Source organism: Camelus bactrianus, chromosome 8 (genome assembly GCF_048773025.1).
Source record: "Camelus bactrianus isolate YW-2024 breed Bactrian camel chromosome 8, ASM4877302v1, whole genome shotgun sequence".
Classification (NCBI taxonomy): domain Eukaryota; kingdom Metazoa; phylum Chordata; class Mammalia; order Artiodactyla; family Camelidae; genus Camelus; species Camelus bactrianus.
The window spans coordinates 66,185,541-66,211,049 of NC_133546.1; the positions used below are offsets into that span (position 1 = coordinate 66,185,541).

The 25,509-nt window shown below is 36.0% G+C and overlaps 1 protein-coding gene across 1 annotated transcript in view; it reads right to left on the minus strand.

The window, feature by feature from the left end:
• BCKDHB (branched chain keto acid dehydrogenase E1 subunit beta) overlaps nucleotides 1–25,509 on the minus strand; it is a 195,733-nt gene that overhangs the window by 137,229 nt on the left and 32,995 nt on the right. Inside the window, exons 4-6 of the mRNA XM_010972846.3 lie at nucleotides 20,208–20,341; nucleotides 19,832–19,987; nucleotides 17,337–17,445 (exon numbers count right to left, since the gene is read on the minus strand). Of these exons, the coding sequence (XP_010971148.2) occupies nucleotides 17,337–17,445; nucleotides 19,832–19,987; nucleotides 20,208–20,341 (399 nt within the window). The remainder of the gene's footprint in view (nucleotides 1–17,336; nucleotides 17,446–19,831; nucleotides 19,988–20,207; nucleotides 20,342–25,509) is intronic.

Here is a 25,509-nt window from a genome sequence, read left to right on the forward strand (position 1 = left end):
ACCTAGGACCTCACGCATGCTAAGATTGTGCTCTACCACTTGAGATATACCCTCTCCCCAACACATTCTTTAAATAAGGTAGAGTATATAAATAACCTACAGACTATGTATAATATACACTAATTCATTTAATAGTCATTGCATACCTGATATATGCAGACATCCTGCAAGATGCTAGACTATGAAATTAAAAAAGGCAGTTCCTGTCCTTGAGAGGCACATACTCAACTGGGAGTTAAAAGGATGAAAAGAGATAATCAACAAACAAATAAAAACATGATGCAAAACAAAAAACAAAAAAACTTATTTTTTAAGCAGGGGGAGGTTATAGTTCAGGGGTAGAGCACATGCTTAGCATGCACAAGGTCCTGGGTTCAATCTCCAGGACCTCCATTAAAAATAAATAAATAAATAAATAAATAAATAAATAAATAAATAAATAAGCCTAATTACCTCTCCCTGCCCCCAAAAAAAGATATAGCAGTGAGGACAAACTGCTCTGGGACTACACAGAGAAACAACATCTGATTATAAGGTAGAGGCAGCTTCACTACCAACAAGGGGACAACTGATCAGGGTCTCAGAGATAAAGAAGTACTTGGCACAAGAGGAAATAAAGGAGACATTTCATATAGAAAGAAAACGTGTGTACAAAGAAATGAAGGTGTGAGATGTGTGTGTGTGTGTGTACACACACCTACAAACACGTGTCAACACAGACTTACATGATGCTTTAGGTAAAGGTGAACACTGAAAGCTTTAAATTATAATTCCAAGTCCCTAGAAAGAACTTTCCAATTCTTTCCGATGTAATACATTAAGAACTCATGTAGAAAGAATTGGCTAGAGAGCAACAATTCACTCTTAATGCTGTAAGTCCCGCTGTGAGGCACAGCATTACCGGGACAGAGATAATAGGGTCATTTCTCTGAGCTGGCACTAACCTACAGTAATGCTCGTTTCCTCACAGATGTGAAGCTTGGTAGGGCTTTATTGTGTTGCATTAAACATGATGCTGTGATAAAGCACAAATGTTCTTTTTAAAAAGGAAGTGTACTTCTAAAGTACGTTACTTCATGCTGCCTGATCAGTAACAGCAGATCCCAAGTCTCCACACCTGAGAGAGCCTCGCTCATTTGCCAGAATTTACAACCTAATGGGGGACAGTGCGCACACCCTCTCCCCACAAGAGCCCAGTCCCAGCCCTGTCTCTGCATCTAATCTGCTGCCCTGACAAAGCATCATATTACTTCTGTGCCCTAGTCTCCCACCTATAACTATGGGAAGCAGCCTGAGTCTACCTGGCACATCACAGGAACAGAATGAGGACACATTAAGTTAATTGCTATAGATGTTCTTTCAGTTCTGAGGAAGAAAACAGCTTTATAATTTAAAATACTGCATTGGTACAGTCACTGAGACTATAAAGTTTTCATTCCAGGAACGTTATTCTTATTCCTATTACCATTTGCTGTATAAAACTTCTACTTAATCATAAATTAATCTCTCTATATTATAATCGTTCTTTTCCTAAACACTCTCCTTTCAAATTTGAAGGTATTAATTATGGTCATATTTTTTGGTAATTTTTCACCTCTACACTAACAATTTCCTTTAACACTGATGTGAGAGCTAAGACTATATGAACAAAAAAACTAAATGCAATTTCTTCTAGTAATCACTTTAAAATTATTCTCCAAACACCGTTGTGCCCAATCTTCGCATCACCTCTGCACCTCAAATTACTGAAGGTCTAAAGATTAACAGTCTACTTTAAAAAGTCAATATATTGTTATATATTTGTCTATATTTATCAATATATTTGTCATAATATTAATATTGCAGTCTAATTAGCAGATAAAATCAACTTTCCATAAATAAAATAATGAAGTGCAAGCCTTTGGTATTATTTAACCCATGGTGATTATTAGGAGCATGCGTGCACAGCATAAACTGACAAAAGCCTCAGTTCCACAAAGGAGTCAACCAGAGGGATGTCCTGGGAGCCACAGTGGTTGAGGGTCACAACCACATAATAACCTAGGCCTTCACACTATTAAGCATGTTAAATAAGCATTACTGTTTCAGAAGGTCATGTTGTCATTATCACTGAAAAATAAAAAATCTACCTATTATTTTTTACTGAATAGCTATACTACCTTGAAACAAAAAGTCCTGGACCCAGTTCAACTCAAATGCATGTTAATTCTTGTTCTTTGATAATTAGTTATTTTGAAAATCCCACATTCCCAGTTCTTTTGCATATAAGACAAATTAGATTCTTTTTCTCAAAGTCATCACAAAAACAAAGATTTGGTAAAGCAACCACCGTATTCCTTACACAATTTCAAAATTAGCCTCTTTCCGTTCTCCTGTCTCATTTAATGTAACAGAAAAGCTTTTACAACAACTGATATTTTTCTGCAATATGTGTCAACAAACTTAGTGCATATGCTAAAATTTAACCATACTTATAACATACCTTGATCAATCTTTGCAATTACTCTTAGGGTCCTTTTTCCTCATGTACTTTCTATTGTGCAGTATTTAATAATTTAACAAAAGTTCTCCCATCAGCCATTTTACTAGCATTTGTTCATTTTTCATGTTTAAGACTCTAGAATTCCTTAAGTAAATATTTTCTAGAGCAAGGAGCTACATATGGATGAACTTCACTTACACAGATTCTAACAAGATAAACTGGTATTTGGCAAAGATAATAATGGAATGCTGAATTAAGGGGCACATTTTAAAGCCATTCTCCATCAGCATGTAGCAAGTTTAAAGAAAAAAAAATTACCTAACAAAAGAATTATGTTGATATAGAAAAAGAATATATTAGTTTTCACAGTCAACTGTAAAATCACCATTAGTTTATGAACCACAAAGAAACAAACAAACCTAATTACCTCTCCCCTCCAAAAAAACACGAAAAAAAAAACCTAGAATTTTTATTTTATTCTTATTGAAAGAAAAAAATTACACTTAATCAGACGTGGGTACCACCTATCACCTTTATATACACATCATAACAAAGTGTAAGGAAAATATGTTAGTTATGCTATTCCTAGAACTCTTTCACTTTCAGAATCTAATTCTCACTCACCTTTTGACTTACAACCATCAGTGTACATGTTCTTTACAGAATATCATTTTCTGTGTTACCAGGCACATCATTGATGCAGCACCTTTTAAATAAATCCATTAAAAAAGTTAAAAGATAGGTACCAGGCTTTCCCGCTAGCTCAGCATTAGGAACAGCCTATTTCTGACTCCTGCTTCGAAAGATCACTGAATTGTGAGCCTCCACTTTCCCCAGCCTTCTACCCATCACACCACTTAGAACCTCACTGTTAAAAGAGTAGTTCTCTGGCGTCTTTGAAATTTTATTCTAAGCTGTTGATACCCAATCTACAGCTACTGGTCCTGATTAACCATTTTGATATTTGTGCACGCGCAGGTAACAGTGGCCACTGGTTAAGATGACTCCAAGATGCCACTGATTTTAAGCCACATTCCAATTTCAGATATGTTACAATGTGAAGGGCAATGGACATCTTAGAATCAATAAAATATAATACCTTATACTGAGTAGATGACTTTCCAACATTAAAGTATTATGATAGATATTTTCTATATCACGCTTTTGGTATCTTAAATCCCTCAGTTTCCATAAATACCCATGAGGAGCTATATTTTCCAGGAGCTTTTGTCCTCTGACTTCTTAAATGCAAAGAACGGACAGAAAAAAATCACTGGAGCACATCAGCCAAAGACAACAGTTCTAAGAAGAAAGACATGTGGGAACCATGCGATACGTCTGCTAGACTGCAAAATTCATCACTGCATATGTAACACTGAACAGTGGTTAATGACTTTATGAATCAGGATCCAATCAGGAAAACGAACTTCTCGAGAAGAAGTGAATTCAGGGAATCTGCTAGAAAGATGTGGCAAGGGCTGGAGTAGCACGTGGTGAAATAATGCAACTCAGAGATCAGGAAGCAGATATGACTTCTGGGCTGGACCTAGGGGCCCAGAAGACCCACTAACAGTGCAGGAGCCACCATGTGATGCTGCTGAGCAGGAGAGTCCAGCTGAAGGCCCATCAAGCTGCTGACATTGATGCTGCAGAACAATGACAGCTGCTAGAGTCTCGTCAATGCCATGACCAGCGATGCCTCCAAAACCATAACGGCCTCCTTCCCTTCCACCTCCATCCCTCCTTCTAATCCAATGCAAATACTGTCCATTGACAGAATCTCCTGGAACTTGGACAGCCAGGGAGTCAGAAAAATACACAGAAACAGACTCAGACATACAAAATAAACTTACAGTAACCAGGAGGGGTAGGGGGTGGGAAGGGATAAATTGGGAGTTCAAGATTTGCAGACACACACTACTATGTATAAAATAGATAAACAACAAGTTTCTACTGTAGAGCACAGGGAACTATATTCAATACCTTGTAGTCACCTATAATGAAACAGAATATGAAAAGGAATGTATGCACTTACATATATGACTGAAGCATTATGCTGCACACCAGAAATTGACACATTGTAAACTGACTATATTTCAATTAAAAAAAAAAAGAAAGAAAAATACAGTTTACTAATTTCCAACCCCTTTCCCAGCATTACAGAGAACAGAGTAAAGCAAGTGTGGAAACAAGAGCCAACTGACAAATATAAAACAGATTTACCTAATAATATTAGTATTTAAGAGAAGAAAAAGTCACCTTTGGTGAGAAATAAAGGAAACCCCAATATATTAATAATAACCAAAAGAGCTACTATTTAGCAAACCCTTCCTACATACCAGACACTGTTTTTTAGGATCTTACATGTATCGCCTCATTTCATCCTCACAACTCAATGTGATTGATCTTAGATTTACCCCAATTCTACAGATAAGGAAACTGAGTCAGAGAGGTATTAACTAACTTGGTAAAGTTATAAGATAGCAAAGGGGTAACTCTGGGGTCCAAGCTCATAACCACTATGTCATATTGCTCAGACATCTGCCCAAAGTGGGTTTCAGTAGAAATATGAAATATGAACATGTATCATTGTAAACCTTAAAAATCAATAGCAGCAACTGTATATTTTAACTAAGGGGATGTTAGGTTTGTCACATTTTTAAAAGATTGACAACATAATCTTAAGAATAAATAATTGCCGTTTTTCCTAAGACCAATCAAGTATTAAATCTTGAACTCTCACTTAGCTGCAGCAATTTGCTCCCATTTCCTCAAATTCATATACTAAATGGGCTTTTTATTCCATAGATCAAGTATTCTTCACAATCTCCACACACACTTATCACCCAGTATCTGCCTCTGCGTATGGCTGTATTATCACTCCTTTGTTAGAAATCTGTATTCTCCATTTATATAAATTCCTTTATATCAAATCATAGATTAAAACTACCAAATTACCAGGAATACTGGGCACACTAATATAGCCAGAAACTCTGATTTGTAGTCCAGTGACTTAAGAAAAACAAACATCATTTATTTATTAATCATTTCCTACCCCCCAAGACATATTCAGCACCTGAGATAAAGATAAATTAGGTAGAATCCATAAATTTAAGTACAACACTGAAAGATGCTGAAGGAGTAAAGACAACATTAATGAAATGTTTCAAATTGAGAAAAATTTCCCAACTGTAATTTTCACACACCTGACAACTTTATTTCTATCTGTGAAAGATAAATATATATGAAAATTCCTAAATAACCTAATGGCCTCCAGAGTTTAGGGCTTCCTACCTATCCAACCTATTAGCATGCCAGACCTCAAAATATATAGCTTCAACTTTTGCTTAACATACACTTGTACATATTGAAAATGAAAATTCCTAATGGGTTTTGTGTGTGCTTTTTACTCCAAATTTGAAACCCTGTAGATCAACTAAATGCCAGCTCAAAACATCCCTAATGTTAGTTAACAGTTCAGTTTTGACAATGTTAATAACATTAATAATATCATGACAATACTTGCATAGCAATGTTTCTATACTATTAGAGCTATTATATTTGCCCTCAATATTTTGCTGGAGAAAAACCAAAGCACTAATGCCACCAAAGAAAATACTATAAAACTGAAGTCAGTTAAGAAATCATTTGGTTACTGCATACAAATTTTCACTTGGATGCTTGGTGCATTTAAGTCATTTGAATCATTCAATCTGGAAAGAAAAATATTAAAGATACATACTTACATATACATAAGCTTGGTAACTGTGTCATTGACAACTATATCTAAAAGGTGAGATTCAAACTGGAATTTTTGTAATTCCCCTCTTGATAAAGAACTCTTTTAAATAGAAGTCATCTTAGACTTTCAGACATCTGACTTTGTTCACATTTTGAGAAACACATTAGGAACTGTCTGTAATCAAGAAGCAGAGGACTCTGGCTTGATTTAACATGATACAATGTACATCCAAATATGCTAGGATGTGTTGTAAATCCTAAATAATCTTCATAAGAATCCCTGACAGGCTAAAAACATTCCACAGTAGCCCTTGTATTACCGTGGACCTAGCAACTATTCCTTCTGAACTTCTTATAAAATCTGAATTGTCCAATCAACAGAAACAACATTGGAAGAACAATTCCTCTCTCTTCTGGTAACCGTTTTGGACCAACTATTCCTGAAACTGGCTGCTCACTGGTGGCCCTCTCTTGCTAAAGCTCTATAAAATCCTTTACCCCCTCTCTCCTGAATTAGAACACTCTAGTGTGCTCATGGTACAACATTCTGAATAAAGGCTTATATTGATGGTGTTAATATTCAAATAAATTATTGGAGTTTTTTTAAAATAATAGAAACATCTTTTAATACACCACTAACATTTATTAAGCATTTCTTATATGTCAGGCATTATTCTAAGTATTTTATATGTATTAACATATTTAATCAAATGATACTACAAAGAAAATTTCATACTACTAAATTTGAAAATTCAGAGAAAATATGATATTATAAAAAGATATAGATAACCGATATTTACTCAAGAACCGGTAGTAGACCAAGAACTATAAAAGATATCAAAAGCAAAGTCAAAAATCTGTCCCCAAAGGCACCAGAAACAATGGTTTTACAAGCAAATTGTATTAAACCTGATAGAACAGATAATAACCTAGATATTCAATCCAGTCTGGAGCACAGAAAAAGAAAGCAGCCCAGTTCATTTTACAAGACTAGCTTAACTCTGATTTGGAAACCAGACAAGAAGGGTGAAGGAAGGAAAAGCTATAAACCAATTTTACATATAAATATATATCCATGTTCATATACATGTAAAGAAAGAAAACTATAGTCTATTTATGAACAAAAAGGTCTTTTTAAAAATCTTCTAACTGAATACAGGAATGTGCTGATGGAACAACGCATCATGATCAAGTAGAATTTATCCCAAAATTACTCAACATTAGGAAATATGTTAATGAAATTCATCTCATCAAGAGATCAAAGGAGAAAAACCATACAAGCATCTCATCAGATACCCAAAAAGAATCTGAAAAAAATTCAGCACCTTGGGAGAAGTGGCAGGAAGGAGCCTGTGACTAAGTTAAAAATAAGAGAAATTTCCTTAACTTGATAAAGAGCATCAACTGCGTACTAGGTTAAGGAAGAATGAGACATTTAAGGGGTACAAACTATTATGTATGAAATAAACTACAAGGATATATTGTACAGTACAGGGAATATTGCCAATATTTCATAATAACTTTAAATGAAGTATAACCTTTAAAGACTATGAATCACTGTATTGTACACCTATAATATATAATATTGTACATCAACTATACTTTAATAAAAATTTTTTAAAGATGAGAGTTCTAATAAAGAAAAGAGAAATGTCTGATCAATTATTGGGGGGAAAAAGAGCTATAATAATCATTAGCTATAGAGGATAAGATTTTCTACCTAGAACATTTAAGGTAATTAATTGAAATTTTATCAGAGAATTGAGTAAGGTCTCCAAATGCAATATTAACACACAAAATCAACAGCTTATCCATATACCAGTAATAACCAATTAGAAATATGTAACAGAAAAAATATCCTACCCATAATTTTTATATATATATATAAAACATCTAGTAGTAACTCTAACAACAAAATATGCCAAACCTAATGGAAATACCTACACAATTTATGCATTAACATAAAAAGTCTGAATAAATGAAGACAAACATGTTTTTGGAAAAGAAGAATCGTTATAGTGCAGATGCAAAGAACAGGGAAAAAAACGTTCCAATCTTTTTTGCCTACTTTAAAAAAAAACCTTTACAAACTATGTATAAATATACCCATATATTTCCAAATAATAGGACAAACACTGCTCTCAATGACAATCAGTTCACAGGTATAGACATAATGGCGACATTTCCCAGAAGGTAACATTAAACTGTTGAGATCCAGTTGCTTCAAGGTGAACTTCTAATAAACAGATGAAAAAGACACGTTTTATAACAACACACACACACAAAAAGTTTTAAAAATACAAGAGCAGGAAAAATTCTGATACACACAAGAATAAAAATGCAAGGCTTTTATTTTTAGCATCCCCAAGTTAACTGTCTTCCAAACATTTCCAGCTTTCACTTTTAGCTTTCAGGCTATAAATGGTTACATATTGAGTCTTGTCTTCCCACAGGACCTGTGTCGGTAACACCTGATCCTCTCAGTCACTGCCTTTTAGACACTTGCAGTGTCTGCCTTCATCTATTATTTATTACTCAGGGCTTAATCAAAGAATACAAGAGGCTTCCAGAAAACAAAAATGGAATTAAGGAACGTAGGCTTTAAAGTTTAGACTACAAAAAACACAGGCTTTTAATTTTCTCCTTCCACATGCCCAAATATATATATAAATAGGGATGTTTACATCAACATTGTTTAGAATAGGCAAAATTTAGAAAGAACTCCAAGTTCCACAATAGAAGGAAAAATAATTTATGGTATACTCCAAGAAACTGTGTAAGTTAGAAATCAGCTAAATCTTTGTGAACTTACACTCAAATGTATCCAAAATAAATTGGTAAGCAAAGCAAGTTATAAAATAGCTACACATAACATGTTTATTTTCATTATTTGTGTATATATGTTCTATAGATTCACATATTTGTGTAAATGTAAATGCATGGGAAAAGATTTGAAAAGCCACAGAACCATGTTTGCAGTATGACCTTATGTAACTCTGTTTATATGTAAATGTGTTCTATACATTCACATATGTATAAATATAAATGCACAGAAAGATCTGAGGAGTTGGGTAGGGAAACGCTACTCCACAAGGTTAAAGCTGAAGTCTACGCGAGCAATTCATGAAGAATAAACAAGCATGAAAGTAAAAAACACAAAATGTAAAAAAGATCATTTGTAATCAAATAAATGAAAACTAAAATAAATGGACAGTAATAAAAAGGCCATACATGCAGACAAAAGTCTAGCAGGATATACAACAAAAAGTCAAGAGCAGTTAGGGGATGGATTTATGAGCTCCTTTGATCATCGCTTTTGTACTTTTAGGAGTTTCAATAAACACATAGGAAAGATTCAATAATAGCCACAATCCTTTAACCAGTATCCACACCCTTTGCAATGTGACTTTGCAGTTGTTTCCATGAAGAAATGGACGCTGTTTGCCCTCCTGATGATCTTAGGCTGAGCCTGAGGCTTGCTCTAGCATACTCCAGCAGAGAGGCATGCCAGCCTGGGCTTCAAGGGCCTTGGGTGCTTCTGCGTGCTCCCTTGAGACCTCTGCTTCCACCATGTGAAGAAGCCCACGCTAGCCTGCTGGAGGACGAGGGACAGCAGACCAGAGCACACCAACCACGGCCCCAGAAACCTGAGACAGCCCAACTAAGGTCAGCAAATCCAAGCCACACCTGACTTGCAACTGATGGCAGACCTATGATGGAGCCCAGCGGACACCAGAACTGCCCAGCTGAGCTCAGCCTTACTCTCTGGCCTGCACATGAGCTGTACAGAAAGTTGTTTCAAGCCAATAAGTGGCTCATTAAGCATCAACTGTTTGCCGGTAGAGCATACAATACCTTTATAAGGTGAAAAATAAGTCTTTTCAAGAAAACAATGTAAGACACTACTAACCACTTAACTAGAATGTTGTTTACACTGAAATATTACAGGTATCTTATTTCTAGTAGGTGTATGTCTTTTTAATTGAAAAAAAAAGAAAATTAAAGTAGTGCAACAGGGTAACTGAACTACTTTCGAGTTCCAAGCTGCCATTTAGCAAACTTCAATGCTGCCCTTATATATATGAATAAAATACCTGATATAAAAATAGGTATTTTTGTCATATTAAGGACTAATGATACAACTAAGTTACCCTTGGAAGTCACATCAACCACCACCAGCAATGACGGAGAACTTTCACTGTGCCAGTCCCTTTAAATCTGTTCATTTCATCTTTAAATCAACTTGATGAGACAAGGTATTATCACTGTCCTGGTACTGAGAGAACTAAAACAGAGAGGGTAAGAAGCTTGCCCAAAGTCACCTGAGCAGGAAGTAGTGGAGTCAGGACTTCAAACTCAGGCAATCTGGTTCCAAAATCTACAATCGTAACCACTTTATTCAACTGCCACAAGAAAGACAAGTTGCCCAAGGGAAAAAGAGAAACCACACTGACCACTTAATGTGTCTGAAGATAACAAAGAAAGATTACATTGAGGAGATTAGGGACTATATTAGTAATAGAAACATGAGAAATTAAGCAAATGAAAAGAGAAAGAAAAGGAAAAAAAGTATTTCAGAGAAAACAAACAGTTCAAATCAAAGAGGAAATAAAAGAATGCTGGGTATTTTGCATTTTTTTTTTTTTTTTTAGCTGTTGTGAATCATACCAATGTGACCATAGCAATGTAAATACTAAATAATAATCTGACCAAAAATTACACTACCACCCTATAGAGATATTTTTTAAAGCCTGGATATTTTGAAACACATGCTGGAGAAAAGAAGAGGGCATAAAATAGCCAAATTCTAGTAGGAAGTTAAAATAATAATGCTTAAAATTTTAAAAACAAGTGTAAGCACATTATTTACTAATGATGATATACTACAGGAAACTACTATAAATGATTGCCTGTGGGGAGAGAAGCATGGATTTGGCAAAGGTTGAGGTAAGGAACTACTATTTTTGGTTACAAGATATTATTTGAGTTTTTAAATTCTGTGTATCATTTTAATTTAAAAACTAACAAATCTAACAAATGAATTTTCTCTCATTACTGCATCAAACTTAATTCTTTTCAGTGACTATCCCTAGTATTAAATGTCCTAGCCTGCATAAAAATAACCTGCTTTAATGATGCCAACCAAAACAAATTTAAAATACAAAACATGAATTCCTTTTTTGTGTACACTGGGATTTAGCAAAAATATTTTTAAAGTCTTCTACCATTCAGAAACCACTTAAAACAATTTTCTTCCCTTCAGAATGTATGAGTATGTATCTAATTCCTATATTTGCTTAAAAAAAAATCCTCAATATCATTATGACCTATATTTGCCTGAAAGGGTAGTGTGAATTCTGGAAATAAGGCAACACAAGCTTTTAGCCTTACTTCTTCTCACTAAACAACCATAGATAAAAGCCGTATTTACTTCAGTTATCACTGATGCCCTGAATCATTCAGTTAAATAAAACCGAAAAGTTCAAAAGACACACAAGAACAGCTTCTCCACCAGATGCCTTTATCTGATAATGTCCCCGACTCATTCTCTTTTTGAATCATAACTATTTTGTATATTTTTGACATTGTCTAGATTGCTCTTCCTTATCTGCCTCTTCTAAATAACCCTCTGCTATTTTTAAAAAAATTTAATTGCATGTAGATGTCATAATTAGAATAAATGATCCAGAAATATTTAGTGACTTTTTCTTTCCAAATTTAAAAGGTACAAGCTTTATTGTATATTCAAAACAAGTGGAGACAAAATTAAGAAAACTGCTGCATAAAGAATGGATTAATGACCTATTTTTACCTTCATCTTTGTAGTTTATAAAGTTAATGGCTAAGTGGGAAGAAATCCTTTCTAAATGTTGTAGACCAGACATAAGGGAGAGACATCACAGCACAGATGTTGCAACAGAGAATAGTGTATGGGGACCAGATCCAAAAATGAGGGGGTCAGGGAGGTCAAGAAGAGCTGTGACAGGGACAAATGGTTTTACCCCCCTCCCTGAAATGTGAGAAGACTATATTTCTCGGCTGCCTTTGTCTCTAGCCGGGGACATGTGACCAAGTCCCTTAATTATAGCACAGAGGCTCCCAAATCAGACCTGTGACCACACTGGACTGTGTCACGTGTAGTTTTTATAACCTTTAAAGAAGAAAATTAACCCAATGCCAATGGAGAAGTTAGCACAGTCGGTACACCTTCAAACCTTGGACTATACAGCCCATAAATGATACACAGCCTCAATGAATGGCTATTGATGGCATATTTTTCCATTCAATTAAAACGTAGGTCATTTTAATTCTGTGGGAAAATGTTTTTAAACAGCGTATTTCTTGGCATGAAACCAGGACAAGGGAGCAACTTGTTTCATTTATGCCCTCCACCCAACAATGTTTAAGTGGTAATATAAAGTAGGGTAAGTAATGTGAGAAGGAGGACAGCCTTTGGGGTCAGAACACCTTGGTTTAAAACCTAACTCTGTCACTAGTTCCTCTGTGAGTAAGTTTCTTAAATTCTCTACATTGCAGTTTCAGGATAATACCATCTCACAGAGCTTTTACGAAGATTAAATGGAACGATCCATTTACCACATACGTCCAATGCCTGAGTCTAGAGATAAACTGTCTGGGTCTGAATCCTGTTTGTGCAGATTTGGGCAAGTTGCCTAACTTCTCTAACCCTTAGGTTCCTCATGGATAAAATAGTGATAGTGACAGAATTTCGGGTAAGGTTGTTGTGAGGATTAAATGAAACAGTCAAGTCATTCTTTTGGGGGGGGTGGTAATTAGGTTTTTTATTTATATATAAATGTATATATTTTTTAAACAGAGGCACTGGGGATTGAACCCAGGACCTCGTGCATGCTAAGCATATGCTCTACCACTGAGCTCTACCCTCTCCCCCTTTTAAGTCATTCTTTAAAGAATCTCTTTCCCCTTCTTCCCTTTCCCTTTCCTCCTTCTTTTCCCCTTCCTGGTGGCTAAAATGTGTATGTGATGTTGGGAGTACAGCACCCTTGTGGGACCACGTTGAAGACAGCAGAGAAATCAAACAGGAGGGCCCTGGTACCTTGATGACTGAGGAGATGCCACACTGCCAACCAGGACACTTATGTGAGAGAAAGATAAACTTCTGTCTTCCTTAAGGTCTTATTATGGGTTCCATTGTTCGCCTAACTTTTTGAAATTGTATAATTCATGAATATATCCATGTATTTAAGATACCATTCCACAAATAAAATGAGGACTTAAATTCATGGACTTTAGAAACATTGCCTTAGACTTCTCAAAAGTTAGCTTTTGTGTCCTTACTTATACTTGACCATGTCCCATTTAGCTAGGATTACTGGATAATTAGCATAAATGAGCTATTATGTAATTAATACAACTCCCAATCAACTCCCATTTTTACAAGTAACTGTCAGGAAAGTATCTGTAATATAATAATACACACCTATATTTATTACTCTATGAACTTTTCCAGCATAAACTCTTAAAAAAAATTCAAATGTAAAGGTTCCTATCTTTAGTCACCTGTTTTAACTATTCCCAAATGTATACTGGAAATTCAAGAATGAATGTAGTGAGGGGAAGTCAATCTATTAAGTTAGTTACAGATACAAGTCTTCCTATTACTACCACTTAGGAATTTTCACGCTCTTTGATCTTTTAAATGAATCTAAAGCTGAATCTAAAGCATCTTTTATCTTTTTGACTCTGTCAATACAGAAATGTCTTCCACAAGGCACTCCAGATTATTGAATCAAAATACTCCATTCCTTTTTATATCATTCCAAACAAACTTAACTGTGGAGTTTACTCCACCAGTGCAAAGTAGATCTGAGAGATTAACAGATGGAGCCAGAAAAGAGTGGCTCCACACAGGCAGCAATAAAAGAATCAGTGTCAGAATATTCAGAGTCCCCGACCTCATCCCCCTCAAAAACGCAGAAACCAAAATATGGTCAGCTATAAGATACGGATTTGAACCAGAGGCCAAGTCTAAGAAAACTAAACGTTAAAAGCATCCTGAAATTTTTTTTTTGGCATGGGAGGGTTTTTTTATTTATCTATCTATCTATCTATCTACCTACCTACCTACCTACCTATCTACCTACCTATCTATTTATCTATCTAGCTATCTATCTTTAATGGAGGTACTGAAGATTGAACCCAGGGCCTTGTTCATGCTAGGTGCACACTCTACCACTGAGCCCCTTAAAAGCACCTACCCTACCCCCTTAAAAGCATCCTGAATTCTATATAAGAACCAAGAATTTTTAAAAAAGACAAATGGAGATAGTTATTGCTTTAATATTGATATTAAGCACTGGTTCTCAAAAGTTACTCTGAGTCAGAAGCACCTGGAGGGCTGTGACGACACAGCGAGCTGGGCCGTCCCCAGGGGTGCTGATTCAGTAGGTCTTGAACTGAGGCTGGACAGTCTGCATTCCTAACAAGCTCCCACAAGGCTTCTGCTGCTGGCCCAGGGATCAACCTTGATAACCACCCAGAGAACACTCATATGAAGACTTTGCTGTCTAGCTCTCTTCCTAGCCTACTTTCTTCTACAGACAAGTCCTCTAGCTGTGAAAGAACGATGCTTTCTTAGTCTTTATCGAGCCATTGGGGGTCAAGAAAAGATTCAGAGTTAAGAGTCCCTGAAATGGCACATAATCAATCACAGGGAAACTTCTGCAAAACTTTTGAGCCTCGATCCGCCTCGTCGGGGCCTTTCATAATCTATCCCAGGGCCAAACCTACAACTAATATCTCCAGCTCAGTCTCTTAGCTGGAATCCTGTAACATTAAACATTTCCCTTACCAGTCTTGGTTTCAAAATCTGCAGCAAAATAAGTACTACTTTTTGAAATGTTTCCTACTCAGTCTCTTATTAAACACTGAAAAAAAACACCTTTATTAATTGATTAGCTTTAATTGGTTGGTCTTACAAATATAATACTCACAAGGTATCCAAGTAATTAGAAATCAAATAGCTACTCAGTTTTAACATTGGTATTTTCCATTCTTGGGCATATATCCACAGAAAACTCTAATTCAAAAAGACATATGCACTCCAAAGTTCATAGCAGCACTATTTACAGTAGCCAAGACATGGAAACAACCTAAATGTCCATCAATAGATGATTGGATAAAGAAGCTGTGGTGTATTTATACAATGGAATACTACTCAGCCATAAAAAAGAATGCAATAATGCCATTTGCAGGACATGAATGGACCTAGAGATTGTCATATTAAGTGAAGTAAGTAAGACAAATATATGATGTTGTTTATAAGTGGAATTTAAAATTTAAAAAAAGATACAAAGTTTATTTACAAGCCAGAAATAGACTCAAGGACATAGAAAACAAACTGTGGTTACCAGGGGGGACATGGGAGAGGGATAGATAAGCAGTTTGGGAGTAACAAATACACACTACTATATATAAAATAGATAAACAACAAGGTCCTACTGTATAGCACAGGGAACTATATTCAATTTTTTGTAATAAGCTATAATGGAAAAGAATCTGAATATATATATATATATATGTGTGTGTGTGTGTATGTATATGTATAACTGAATCACTTTGCTGTACACCTAAAACTAACATTGTAAATCAACTACACTTCAATAAAAAGAGTTTTAAAAAACTGATATTTTCCTATTCACCTCAAGATTATAAATTCTTTTGTTATTTTTTTATTCCATAAGGGACATAGATAACAATAGTTTCTTAAAGAGATAGAAATTCAATTTAAAGTATGCTTAACTTAAGAATAAATAGAACTCTGATAAATTCGCCAACAGAAATGTAAGATGACACAACCACTCTGAAAAACTCTTCAGTAGATTCTTGTAACGATCTACATCCACTCTGTGACAAACCAGTTCTACTCCTAGATGTTTATTTCCCCCCACTTCAAAAAATATGTTCACAAAAATACTTGTGCAAGATTGTCCCTAGCAGCCTTGTACAAAATAGACAAAATCTGAAAACAATAATGGACATTTGCTCATCAACAGGACTGGATAAACTGTGGTATATTCATACAATGGAAATACTACTCAGCAATGAAAAAGGAATAAATTCCTGATACAAGTAACAACATGAATGAATTTCAAAGCCAATGGGTTGAGCAAAAGAAGACAAACACAGAAGAATATATATAGTACTATGTGATTTGTTTCTATGTAGCCCCAAAGCATGTGCATCTAATATATGGTGAGAGCAATTAGAAAAGTGGCTAACTTTGGGGTAGGGAGAATGGATTGGCAGAGAAGAGGCAGGAAAGAGCTTCCTGGAGTGATGAAAGTTTTCTACATCTTATTTTGCAGTGTTTACATGGATGTATGGGACTGTCAGATCTATCAAAGTGCATACTTAATATCTGTGCATTTGTATGTAAATGTAAGTAATTCACATCAGAATAAAACAAAATGTTTTTAAGCTTAGCTCTTCAAGGAAAGGAATGATTTGCCAAAGCAATGTTTCTTGAATTTAAAACAAAATACACGTTAGACAGAATAAACAGTTTGATGTTTAAATGTCCACTATAGTTGATAAAGAGGCAGTCACAGATGAGGGTTTACAGAATTATGATTCTGAGAATAGGGGAAGGGTGACCAAACACTCCAGTTTATCTTAGACACTCCCCTCAGTACAGACCTGATGTCACAGCATTAACAGTGTCCCCTTCACTACCAAGAGTCCTAATTCAGATGAAGACCTGTAAGGTCACTTTTGCTAAAAGGGCATTTGATGTTATTTAGGACAAAGAGCTCATTCACTTTTTCATTCAATCCACATCTACTAGCATCTGTTATGGAGTCAAATATAATCCCTATTTTCTTGCTACCAGCTCACATTGCTTCTGTTTCCACAATCAAAATATAAAACAGCTAGGATGGATGTTCCCTATGGTTAACTTAAAATATACAGCTGAGGACAAACTAAATATAGAAGTAATCAGATTTCTTTTTTTCCTACAAGGAAAATATAAAACAAGCTTCTGGGAAAAAAAAAAAGTTACATAATTTTGAACTGCGTAAAACAAAACGTATAAAGATCTTCATAAATATAAAATAAAGGAAACATTTACCTGCTGCCCTGTAAAGTATTTTAGGTTCAAAAAATATACAAGGATTTTTATCCTCTATGCATGACAAAAGAAGTCCTTTGGCCTGGAAAGGGCTTCTGGGTACAACCACCTGCAAAAACAGATTTTTGTTTTAAAGACAATTTCAGTGAAAATGTATCCCAGTTATCTTACTTATAAAAAGGTTTGATATTTAAATAACCAATTGTTACTAATTAAATATAGAAAGCTTGTATTTTTAGACCAATCATCGTTTATTATAAAATTTACATATTGTCCCTAAAAAATCCCATTTGTTCCACAAATTTTTACCAGATGCCCACCATATTCTGGTAACTAAGATACTGCTCTTCTCTCAAGGAGCTAGGTTTGCATATACATAAACAATAAAAGGAATCCACAAAAAGCACTCATCAATACAACAGAGTAAAGTTCCCAATATCTTCCTGCATTTACCTATAAAGAAATCTTTTCTACTAATATTCCAGTAGAATACTCCAAAGGCATGCAACTCTCTTCTCCAATTTTAACATGCTAAAATCTCCTCCTTTCCCATGCAAAATCTGGATAATCCACTGAACTTTATGATCCAGGCACTATAATTCCCAGTTACTGAAAAGCTAAAAGAAAAGTGTGGATACTTAAAACACTTCCAGGTGGGGAAAGGGCTCTAGGACCTTCCTGAGAATGAGGTTGATACTGAGGAAGATGATGGTAGTAACAGCAGGGAGAACACATGTTAGTGGGGCCAAGCCCACTATGTGGGTTAGTTCTTCCGCTGCTCATAGCAACCCCACGAGGTGGTGATTATTATTTTCCCCAATTTAGAAATACAGACTGAGACTTAAAGAGGGATCAAGTAACTTTCCCAAGGTTACACCGATTGCTAGAGCAGGGATTCCCACCTGTTCTAACTGACCAAGCTCTTAACTTCTATACCATTTTGCCTCCAATCACAAACTTGTATCTAGTTTAAAGATTGTTAAGTAACTGCATAAAGATAAGTGTCCCATGGGAAGAGTTATCATTAAGATAAACCTGAGAGAGTGGGGACACAGCTCAGTGGTAGAGGGCATGCTCAGCATGCACAAGGTCCTGGGTTCAATCCCCAGTACCTCTGTTAAGAAGGGGGGAAAAATATAGACAATGAAATATTTTTTTAAATAATAAAATAAAATAAATCTGAATTTATCATAAACACTTAAGTAAGATTCCTTGAAGCAAGCTATACTTGGCTTTCAAAATCATTTTTATATCATCTTACTGAAAGATTTTAATTTAAAAAATAAAATAGCAAAAATCTCACTATTTTCTGAAAGCAGACAGCTAAACACATGGCACCTCATAACACACACTGTCTTCATCTTATGCTCTTATTTTAGTTTTTCTTCATCTGCCTTCTTCATGTGTTTATTTTCAATCTTTTGTACTATGTATATATTCTCACTTGGGGTAAGATAAAAGAGAAAGGGTCAGGGAGGACAGGGTAGGGGACTGAGAGAAAAGAACGTCTTTTAAAAATACTGGGTAACACCATAAACAGTAAATGTGAATTGATCTTCAGCTCAGGCAAAAAAATAATGATTGCCTCAAATGTGGTTTCTGTCCCAACCTACCATTTCCAGCTTACACTGGAAAATTATGCAAACTCTATTCAACTAAGAAATTTTACAACTTGGGTCTCGTAAAAAAAATAAATAAATAAAATAAAACTTAAACACTCAGTCACAAATGATTCATGTTATCAAAAAACAGACACACTGCCCTAGGTGGACACATCGATGAGTTTCTATAATGATTCCCTGGAAGGTGTTTCAGAAGATAGGAAAGAAGGTAATGTAAAAAATTAAGACATAAAATAAGCAAATAAATAAATAAATACATGCATACATACATACATACAAAAATATATATAAAATCAAAAGACCCAAGAGCTATTGTGGAAGACCTAAGATTATTGCAGAAGGCTACAAAAGAGGCTTCAAAATTAACTGTTTGAACAACTATGACCTTATCCTAGACTGGAAAACACATCTAGGCAACAAAGTCTTCTGTTACTCTATTTAAGAAGAAACAGACTAAAAGCAAAAGTCTTATCCCTCTGACTTTCAGGTAAATATGGACTAAATCTGCTAACAGAAGATTTCTTAAAATTACCCCAAAATCAGTTGAGTGAGAAAGCCCTATTAGAAAGAAACAGAGCTTCGAAAGAGGTGGAAGATAAACCGACTGTGTTCTAGCTCTTATTCTTTGAAGTCTATGAAATTAATGTCAAGGTCAAGCCAAGGCCACTTCAAGAAGACTGTTCTATAAACCTGGGCACTGGATACTTGATCTAAAAGAAATATAAGCTCTCTTTCCTAAAAACAATTAAGTTCACATAAATTCCAAAAATCCTGATTGCTTTTCTCTCGATAAGCAGATCAGTTAATATTAACAGAAGGAACCAAAACGGAAACATCAAATCGAGAGCAAATAAAGCACATCACAGAGAATACCTTGATGCCTGGGCAGTGGGCAAAAAATGCTTCAGGACTCTGAGAGTGATAGAGAGCCCCGTGGCCGACACAGCCCCAAGGGGACCGGATGGTGAGGCTTCCACAATTAAAAAGGTCCCCAGAGCGATAGCGGTACTTGGCAGCTTCATTAACAATCTGAGGGGGAAAGAGAGAAGGGACATGTCACCATGAGTCATTTTTCCCAACCATTTTCTTAAGCCATTTTATTAGATCTTTAAATACATGCCCATAACATAATAGCCCAAAGGTAACAAAAAATTCCCCAGCTAGGAGGTGAGAGAGTGGAGATAATACTTCAATACTTCATGGACTTCCCTTAGAAATGCTCAATTACAGTCAAATACAATCTTCTTACCTGATCGAAAGCAGGGAAAATATAATCTGCAAACTGAATTTCCGCAATGGCAGTAGCCCCAGTGACTGCAATTCCAATTCCAAATCCAACAATTCCTTGTTCGCACAATGGGGTATTAAAAACTCTATCTTTACCTACGAAAGAAAAGAAAGTCATCTTAATATGACAAATGAGAGTAATGTCATGCACCACACAATTGAAAATTCACTAAGTTAATAATGGTGAGGTGGAGGAAAAAAGCATAGAACATGTGGATGAAACAGATAAGAAATAGTATGACAGCTTAAATGCAAACATAGTAATTATATTAAATATAAGTAATCGAAACATTCTAATTAAAAGAAAAATTGTCACACTGGGATAAAAGAAAGCAAAACCCAATTACTTAAAAGAAAATTAATTAATTAATTAATACTCAAACAATACTCAAATTAATACTCAAACAATAAATATAAATGGAAGTTAAAGAAAGGAAAAAACAAACAATGGGAAACCTAACCCAAAGAAGTTGATGTCACTGCATTAATAGCAGACAAAGTAGACTTTAAGGGAAAAGGCATTACCAGAGACAAGAGGGGAAATTCATATGTTAAAGGATTCAACTCATAAGGAGGACATAATTCTAAATTTATACTCATCTAATAACACAAGCTCCAAATAAATAGAAAAAATTCACAGAATTAAAAGGATAAATAAAATTTCCAATCTAGAGGGAGATTTTCATATATCAGTCTCACTGAAAGAAAAAACACACTTTTTATTTTAAAATGTAAAAACTATTGAAGATTTGAACATGATTAACAAACATAACCCAACTGACACTGTACCCAAGAGCTAAGAATATAAATTCTTTTCAAGTAAACGAGAACACTGACAGTAATCGACCACAGACTGGGCTGTAAAGCCAATCAACAAGTTACAAAGGATTAAAATTATACAGAGTATATTCTCAGGCCATGGTAGAATTAAGCTAAAAAGCAATAACAAAGTTTTAAATATATATATGCCCGCCATGTTCACTGCAGCATTATTTACAGTAAATAGCCAAGATATGGAAACAACTTAAGTGTCCATCAGTGGATGAATGGAAAAAGATGTGACAGATATAGATAGCTAAAAATCTATATATATACAGACACACAAACACATGGAGTGGAATATTACTCAGCCATAACAAAGAATGAAATCTTGCCATTTGCAACAACACGGATGGAACATGGGTATTATGCTAAGCGAAGAAAGTCAGACAGAGAAAGACAAATACCATGTGATTGCACTTATATGTGTAATATCAAACAAACAAACAAAAACAAAAATATAGGTTCCTAGGTACAGAGAACAGATTGCTCATTGCCAGGAGTAGAGGTGGGGGGAATGGGTGAAGGTGGTCAAAAATTACAAACTTCCAGTTACAAAATAAATAAATCATTGAGATGTAATACTCAGCATGACTATGGTTAATAATACTGTATTGCATATCTGAAAGTTGCTAAGAGAGCAGATCTTAAAAGTCCTCATCACAAGAAAAAAAATTTAACTGTGTAAGGTGACAGATGTTAACTAGACTTTATTGTGGCGATCACTTCACAAAGTATACAAATATCAAAGTATGTTGTACAACTGAAACTAATATGTCATTTATGCCTCAAAAAAAAATTTTAAAGCCTTATATTAGGGAAAAAAAAACCTTTAAATAAATGTGTAAATAACCCATGCCTCAGAGAAGAAATTATAATGGAAATTGGGAAGTGTTTTGAACTGAATGATAATGAAAAACTATGTATCACAACTTACTGAAGTTCCAGGTTCGGTAATGGCAGGGCAGCTTTGTTTCCACACTAAATGTCCTACATCTAATGATTATAAATCTGGACAGAATATAACAAACGACCGTTAAAAGGCACTGGAGAACAAAAAGCAGGACTGAACTGCAGGGGACTTGACCCTTGAAAGAAAGGAAGTTCAGGATGGCATGACCTTTATCAGGCTTGTGCCCTGGGGAGACTCCCCAGGCCATGTGACATGGGACAGCTAGAACTCAGATGCACATACTCAGTCCTGTTGACTTGAGGTGTCAGGAAATGGAGTCTGGGGCTCCTGGTGGCTGGAAACTGAGAGACTAAGTCCCTCAAAACGGGGCACTACATGGGGACACCCCAAAATCTTTGCATCCACTCTGCTCAGACTCTCAGCAGGCCCATGTGCCTGCATCAGGTGACAATGGCTGGAACTCACAGGGTTGTGTAGGGACGTCAGCAGTGCTCACTAAAGAGGAGCCAGGACGTGGAATCTGAGACTCTTCAAATTAAAGGAGCTTGACAAACATCTTACGCTTTCCACTAAAACCGCAGGATACTTTATTAGCATACACTCAATTCTCACTTGAAATTTCACCACCTCCAGGCTGGTATCAGTATTACGTGAAAAATTCTCATTTCAGGGAGCTGGATGGATACAAGCAATGGTCACAGTCTGGCCAGGGGACCAAAAGTTCGGCCGACAGATCTGGGTCTCCTGCTTCATTTCCATAGCCCAGGGATACCGGTTCTTCCCGGTGCACAGAACTCACTTTCTCCTCAATCATTCCTCTGACTGTGAACCGCAAACAGGGCAGGTGCTGGGAGATGCCAACTAGACACATCCTGTCGTTTGCACTCAAAAAGCAGCTGCAGAAACTTATAGCATGAGTCATACTCATCATGATCTGCACCTACCTTCTGAAATTGTGACCTCCATCCATCACCAGTTCGCTATTTGATTGCAAGTAGCTTGATAATTGCTGACAATCTATGATTCCACTAGACCAAGAACAATTCACTGGTAGAAAAGGAACACAGATTCCAGCTGCCATCTGTGAGATCTGCGTCCCTGGAACAGCCAAAGCACCTTAACCGGATGAGCGGTGCTCCTATTTAGTCCTTGCTGCTTCAAGTTCCCCGATTCAGCTATTTTTCATCAGTAGATAAAATCTTTTTTGCTGCTAGAAAGCAGAAAGTTGAGTTTCTCAGAACTCTTACTCCAAAAACCTGTTTGGTTTGTTTGACGAAACTGTTTAAACAACTCTCTCCAACAAGTTTCTATGATCTAACAGAAACTGCTTCATTACAAACTAAATGTTAAAAATCTGTTTCTATTTTTTCCCAAACAGGTAATGGCTGAGGGTAAGAGCACAAATAAAATGCACAGTATTGATGACTTCTTCTACTTTCTAGTGCAATTAACCTAACGTAAAGTTCATACACTTTGTCTCCCAATGGGTGAATTAATACATGCAGTGACTGCACCATGAGTCAAGACAGATCTGGGTTTAAGTGCTATCGCCACAAATCACTAAACCCCCTCAAGGCTCAGTTTCATATTGTAACAGACTAATCATGGTATTGGAAAGACTAAAATAACTAACACACTTACTCTTACATTTATAAAGTACCTAATATTGTATAGACAGTATTCTAGATGCAGAGGATACAGTAGCAAACAAAACTAAAAAAAAAAAAAAAAAAAAAAATTCCTGTCCATCAACAGATGACTGGATAAAGAAGATGTGGTGTATTTATACAATGGAATACTATTTAGCCATAAAAACCAACAACATAACGCCATTTGCAGCAACATGGATGTCCTCGGAGAATGTCATTCTAAGTGAAGTAAGCCAGAAAGAGAAAGAAAAATACCATATGAGATTGCTCATATGTGGAATCTTAAAAAAAAAAACAAAAAACATAAATACAAAACAGAAACAGACTCATAGACACAGAATACAAACTTGTGATTGCCAAGGGGATGGGGGGGTGAGAAAGGACAGACTGGGATTTCAAAACGTAGAATAGATAAACAAGATTATACTGTATAGCACAGGGAAACATATACAAGATCTTGTGGTAGCTCACAGCAAAAAAAAAAAAAATGTGACAATGAATATATGTATGTTCATGTATAACTGAAAAATTGTGCTCTACACTGAAATTTGACACAACATTGTAAAATGACTGTAACTCAACAAAAAAATGTAAAAAAAAAATTCCTACCCTCATGGAACTTACATTCTGGTCAGGGAAAACAGACAATAAAACAAGAAAATGAGTGAGATGATGAGAAGTGCTGAACAGTAAAGCAGGGACTAGGTGATTGGGGGAGAGGAAGTGGGACTACTGTGGTTTTAAACAGGGAGATCAGGAAGGCACCACTGAGAGGTGACATTTAAAGGAAGTGAGGAGATGTATCGTGCATGCATTCAGGGTGTAAATGTTCTGAACAGAGGGACCAGCAAGTGCAAAGTCCTGGGGTATGAACAGGTTTATTAGCACATCAGAGGAAAGGCAAGAAGTCCAAGTCCAGTGAGCCTGGTCTGGAGTAAAGAGAAACAGCAGTAAGCGATGAAGCTGAAGAGTTAAAAGGATGGGCTGGCACGTGGCTCAGATCAGACAGGGCCTGGCGGGTCACTGTGAGTACTGTGACTTCCACAGTGAGAGCGAGTGAGTCAGTAAGCTGGTGAGTGAGACAGGAAGCCACTGAGCAAAGTCATGCCATCCTCCAAATTCCATTTTGGCAAGATCTCTCTGGCTGGTGTTTGGTGAACAGCCTGTAAATAGGCAAATGCGGACACAGCAAGACCAATTACAGGATACTGCAATAATCCCAGTAAGAGATGATGATACAGAACAGTAAAAGTGTGAGACTCTAGCTATAGTCTAAAGATAGCATCAGAAGGATTTACTGAGGAAATGGATGTGGAGAATGAGTCAGAGAAACACTAAGGATGATTCAGAGGCTTCTGGTCTGAGCAGCCTAAGGAGAGAGCTACCACTGATTAACGATGGGAAAACCATGAAGAAGCATGTTGGGATGAGAGACCAGGAGCTCGGCTGTAAAGATGCCTTTAGATGTTAAGGTAAAGCTAGTCATTAGACTGCTGCATATATGAGCTGAAAGTCTTCAGTGTGGAGGTGACATTAAAAAATATGGGACTGGGGTGTGGAGAAAAGGGAACCATCCTACACTGTTGGTGGGAATGTAGTTTGGTGCAGCCATTATGGAAAACAGTAAGGAGATTCCTCAAAAAACTAAAAATAGACTTATCACATGATCCAACAATCCCACTCCTGGGCATATATCCAGAGGGAACTCAAATTTGAAAGGATACGTGCACCACAATGTTCATAGCAGCACTATTTACAACAGCCAAGACATGGAAACAGCTTAAATGTCCATTGACAAATGACTGGATAAAGAAGATGTGATATATTTCTACAATGGAATACTACTCAGCCATAAAAAAGAATATAATAATGCCATCTGCAGC